The 6,034-nt window shown below is 28.4% G+C and overlaps 1 protein-coding gene across 1 annotated transcript; it reads left to right on the top strand.

The window, feature by feature from the left end:
* Positions 1–4,052: 4,052 nt before the first annotated feature.
* Positions 4,053–5,989, top strand: LOC106786422 (methylmalonic aciduria and homocystinuria type D homolog, mitochondrial). The gene is made up of 5 exons (XM_014747800.1): positions 4,053–4,205; positions 4,353–4,494; positions 4,593–5,002; positions 5,364–5,580; positions 5,704–5,989. The coding sequence occupies exons 1-5, from the start codon at positions 4,203–4,205 to the stop codon at positions 5,781–5,783; spliced, it is 852 nt and encodes a 283-aa protein (XP_014603286.1). The 5' UTR covers positions 4,053–4,202; the 3' UTR covers positions 5,784–5,989.
* Positions 5,990–6,034: the final 45 nt, after the last annotated feature.

The raw sequence follows: 6,034 nt of genomic DNA, 5'->3' as shown, positions 1-6,034 counted from the left end.
TAAAAAAAGTTAATGGGAGAAGAAGTTAATACGATATACTATATAATTATAATAATAATAGTATATTATTATTAAACTTGAATATAATATACTTTTGTGTACTATCACCAGGTACACCAAGAAACGCGGCGTTTTACGCTAAAAAATAAAAAGCCCGATCAGCGGATCCTAATTTGTTGTTTATCGTTGGACGTGTGTATTAAACAAGGATAATTCATAAAGTAACACACAAAGAGGCAAAAAGAAAAAGGGACGAGTTTTATTTGACATACGAGATCTGTTTTTTTTTTTTTTATTGTTTTTTCGTTGCTATTTTATTTTTGTTTTATTTGTTTTATTTTTATTTTTATTTTAATATTATTTTCTTGGACCTCAAAAACACGAGGAAATCAACGAAATAGCAGCAAAGGGACTTACGATTAGTTTAGTTTACTTTGTTCCTGGCAATAGTTAAAATCCAGCCTCCGGCGGGACGCGGTCTAGAACCTGTCCTGCTTTTGCTTCTTCGACTACCTCGTTGGAACAAGATAGTGGTTTTCAAACTCTATTGCTCCCTCCTAAACCCAAGAGGATTACGAAACACTTTTTTTCTAAAGATTTTATGGACCGATAATATAACATTCCATCGTTTATTTTCAACAAACAATTTAGATATTTCTGTTTAACATTGTACTATATTTATTTATCGAATTCCAATAATTATTTATTATAATAATATATTATCCAAGTGTGTGTGCAATTAATTTTTATTTATTCTAATGGAAAATTACAATTCTAATACAACAAAATATATAAAATAATTGTTACAAATGATAAATAATTAATTGTTTTAGGAATATTATATTATTGATATACCAATAATATTGTTATCAGTATATAGAGATGAGTTTTCTCTTTTGAAAAGGATTTGAAAATCACTGGACATTAACACGTTCATGTCAAAAGCTAATTTCTGTTTTGATATTCGCGTGACCCGCTATCTCTTGATTATTTATCGTATAATTTACAACGTCGTGGGGGAAAAAAAGAGAAGCGGGAAATGTATAATACATAGATAGGGTTCGTCATTTTATGCGTTTTCGAGCTTATGCTCCTTTCTGATATTTTTTCGAAGACTCGAGAATTATATTTTCTCGAAAATGCTTATATATATTAATTATAATCTACTACAAAAGGGAAGTACACGAGCATGAGAATAAAAAAAAAAATTAATCAATCTTTCTGAAGTGCAATATGGAAGAATTTTTATTAACCAAGAAAGAAAAAAAGGAACGAATAAAGAAAAATATAAAAATAGAGAGAGAGAGAGAGAGAGAGAGAGAGAGAGGGAGGGAGAGTGAGAGGAAAAGAGAAAAATAATAAGTAAGGATTTTCTAAAGATACTGTTCATTGATTTTCCGTCCACCTAGGAAAGTGTGCGAATTTATTATACGTGATCGCTAATCGGGTTTTGTTCCAAGAAAAACGCACGTTTGTTAAAATAAAATAATTAATATATGCAAAAGGGTTAATACCTTGAATTTATAATAAATATATATATATATGTATATATATGTATACATATATATTTATTACGATATGGTATGTATACATATACATATATGTTATACATACATGTCGATTTTATCTTAGAGATACGTAAGTTGTAACTTAACGTCGAAATACGTTTGTCGTATATTTAAACAAAAACAGAAAAAAAAAAAAAAGAAATAAATAATAAAATAGATTAAGTGCTTTAGAGAATTTTCAGAAGCGCAAAACGTCGGATTACACGACGAAAACGTGAATAAAACATATGCATTAAAACACACATACGATAACACCTACATACACGATAAACACACGCGCGCAGATATTTGTGTATGAAAACACAATATTAATATATACATGAATACACGTAAATACAAATAAATAAAGAAAAGAAAAAACGGATATATGCGGACCATAGCCTAGCGATTAGGCAATTTCTTAAAAATCGATGTTATTATTATAATATCTATATATTGTAATAAGGTGTGGGGGTATATCATTCACAAATCGATTGATTTTTCTCGTCCCTTTCCATAAATGTATTTGTACTAATATTTCGAATATAACGAAAATAAACAATATAAATAAAAAAAATATAATCTAGTTGTACGCTACGACGATACAGTGCGCAATACTTAATTACTTACTTACGTGTGATGTAATCATTTTTAAACAAATAAAAAATATAAGGAAACAATAAGAATAAAAAAAGAAAAAAAAAACTGACAGATCGAGAATTCGATCGAATATTAATAATAATAATAATAATAATAATAATAATAATAATCGCAAATGTGTTTTGGTTGCGTTGCGCAAGATATTTCGTCACACCGGATAAGACTTATCGTCCTTTCAAATATCGAACAAATATGATAAATTGTTTAAATAAAAATGCTTAACAAATTTTCATAAGAAGATTAACAAAAAGAAAAAGATTAAGGAGAAGAATTCAGAAGATGATTTAGTAACAATAAAAGGGATACCGTCGTTTCAAAATAGAAAAGAAAAAACAAATAATAATAAACGATTAGAGACGCATTTGGTTGTCTCTCTCTCGTTTAGGTTTATAAAATAATCGTAAAAGTAAGTGGACAAATATGTACGTTAATTCGAGTATCGTAATTCGTCGAATGAAATAAACGGATATAAACGTTTAATATCTCTTGTATATCGCTTTACAGCAACCACGAACAGATATATTTAGGCAAATGTTTGATCATTTTAAAATTGCAAAACGCGATAAACACATTCGCTCTTATGGTGTCATCCTGAGATAGGTCTAATCAATCGCCGAATTCAAAGAAATATTTCTTTTTATACCGGATATTGTCGGCAATCATCGTAGACAACCTTTTTTCTTCTCCCAAATAAAAAATATATTTGTTAAACAAATTTTTTAATGAGCGCAGCGCACCTTGCAATGCAAATAAAAGAAAGAGAGAGAGAGAGAGAAAAAAAAGGAAATAAAATACAATTTCATCGTGCAAATACGATATTTTGCGTTGCCGTTATTATATTATTGTTAGGCTTCTTGCGTATATATATTGTCGATAGCGGATTAATAAATATTTCAAAAAGAAATCGTGTAAAACAGAAGATAATATGTATAATAAGCGACAAATAAAGCGTCAGTTAAATTTTACTCTCCTACTATTACGATTATCTTATTTTTTAAAGAACAATTTATATATATATATATATGTTTACCATGAAAAATTTATATTGGTGTATGTCAAGGTTTATATGGTCACTTGTCAACGCATACCAAATATGTCGGTGAAAGACCGAATATTTGGGTTCATTCTTATACATTAATATTTAGGACATACACCAAGCGATCATGTGAATCTTAACATTCTCCAATTTGAATCTTTCACGGTAACATATATATTAAAAATAAATTAATCCCACATCGCGTTATAATATATAGAATGTTTCAAAATATGTGAGTATAATTTCAGTGATTGTTTCACAAGTATGCTAAAATAAGAACAAAATTCATATAATCATATTTTTATGAAAATCTTATAACAACGCGTATAATACAAGAATAACTATAATTCGATAACAATATTACAAGATTTTAATTAATTAATTTTAATTTTTTGTTAATTACCATAATCTTTTTTTAAAATGATCTACACATAATGATAAATTGCAAATATCACATTTGAAAAGTTTCTTTAGTTAGAAAGCCTGCATTGATGCTTATCTTCCCTTTGTTTTTGTTGAAGATAGAAAAATACATATATAGAAGTATATCTTGTTATTGAATCATTTATAAATGATTATTGACGTGAAACTTTATTACTTAGAGACAGCAACTATACACTTTCTGACAGTCTTCCATGTCGGAACTGCGGACTTTCCCAAAATCCCTATAGGAGTTACTAGGAACTTTTCTTATGTCCCTAGGAGATGCCACATTCTATTTGCGTAAGAATAACAGGATTGGTAACTTCTACATTTGAAAATTATTGATGTATATTTGGCATTACTGATTGCTAAGTTCGGTTCATTGACAAGGGAATATGATATTTATATATATATATGTGTAAGTCTATACAGAAAGTTTGAGTTCGACTGAAAATAAAGACAGATAATTCTCACAATTAGTTAACATATTGTTTTTATTTAACGAGTTGTATCTCCAGCATGTAAATTGCTTTTCAATGGTAATTAAATGTTACTTGTGACAAATATTAAATGCTCTTTGTGTTTATATGCCCTAAAAATATTTAATTAAATTGCGACGAAATTCTACAAAAATAGTCGACCTTGTGAAAACATCAAACTAAAGAGAGCTGTGTCATTCGTTTCAGATGTTTTGTATAAATTTCGTGGGAAGAAGGTATAATCAGAAATATTTTAATGTTGCCTGTCAAGCCTTCTATTCTCGACGTAGCAGTGACAACAGTACAACACTTTATAAAATCATCAATGCAAATGGAGATTCCATTGATGGTAAACTGGAATAATGTGCTTATAGTTATATTCAATTTATTCTTATATGTAGTAATTAATCTATGATAGATATTGCATTATTAGGCAAATTGTTTTAGGTACTGATAATGGTGAATTTGAAACTAGTAACAACTGGGAATTGTTGACACCGAGAGGATTCAGATTTTACTTACCAGGTAGTATTGGTCCTGGTTGGTTAAATTCATCTACTACTAAACAAGTCAAAACAGAATTTGTCGCTATTACCGAGACTGATTCTGTTAATTCTATAAATAACAAAAATAAGTATAAAAGATTAAAAGGTAAATCATCATATATCAAACGACCATTGCTGCATTGTACTGCCCAAGAATGTCCGCTTCTATTAAGGAAGGGCATTGAAGAACTGTTTCCTGGCTGCTTGGATGTGAGTGCAGCGCAATTAACTATTGTGACTATAAGTCAAAAATCTAATCCGAAAACATTAAGGTGGGGTAAAATAGCAGAAACTGAGAAATTGGCGAAATATGTAAGTAATAGTATTTTTTCAACTGTTCAATTTATTTTATCAAATAGAACATGGATGGCAAATAGAATCTGATCTACGTATCAAAATATGATGGAATATTTTGTTATTTTTTTCTCAGGTCAGTTCCTATGTACAAAGTGTATAATATTTATTATATTCATATAATAAATATGTACTTTCTATGAAATTTGTGATTGAATGCTAAAGTGAGTTTTACATGTGCGCACTTGCTATAGAAAATATTTTCTGTCCTAAATTTGGCTACAAAAGAAATTATTTACCATCCCTGAAATAGAATGTTACAAGTTTATAAAATAACAAAATACGAGTAATCGTTTCTCGTTAATACATTTCATTGCAGTTTGTATTAGCCGCATCAGACGTTTGTACAAGACTAAAAATGGTTGGATATTGGGCGGATTTTATTAACCCGTTTAGTGGGCAACCTTACTTTAGTTCTCTGAAAAAGAATTCCCTTTATACAACAGATGAACGGTTTAGATGCCTGGGTTTTAAAATAGCAGATAAAAATAATTGCAAAATTATTACTTTTGATAGTAGCGTATCAAATTTTATAGGTAAGGTTGTTTATTTTTATTGTAAGAATTATATATTTTTATTTTGATATATAATGTATGTGTGTAAAAATTATAAGTGTCTTATAATATTAAAAATTTTATACTATACATTGCACTCTTCAGGTAGCTTATATACAACAGCTCCAGCAAGCACAGAATTTTTGAAGGAAATTATGAGCAACATTAACGCAGAACTTAAGTAAACGTATGCTTCAATTTCATATCTCTTTCTTCTGTTTCTTAGTTTCTCTATAAAATACATGGTTAAAAAAAAAAAGCAGTTATATATTGTAATGTTTATTAAGAATTATTATATTGTACATAATTCGCCAACCTATGATGTATAATATTTTAATTTATAAAAGGAGCATAATTATTGAATTTTTATGAAGCAATGCAAGCCAAGAACATTTAATTTTTGTTCATTATAAACGTATTATGACCTTTTAACAAA

The sequence above is a fragment of the Polistes canadensis genome, unplaced genomic scaffold, assembly GCF_001313835.1.
Source record: "Polistes canadensis isolate GaletaPanama2010 unplaced genomic scaffold, ASM131383v1 scaffold_73, whole genome shotgun sequence".
In the NCBI taxonomy this organism is placed as follows: Eukaryota; Metazoa; Arthropoda; class Insecta; order Hymenoptera; family Vespidae; genus Polistes; species Polistes canadensis.
This window is presented reverse-complemented; position numbering and strand designations above follow the sequence as displayed.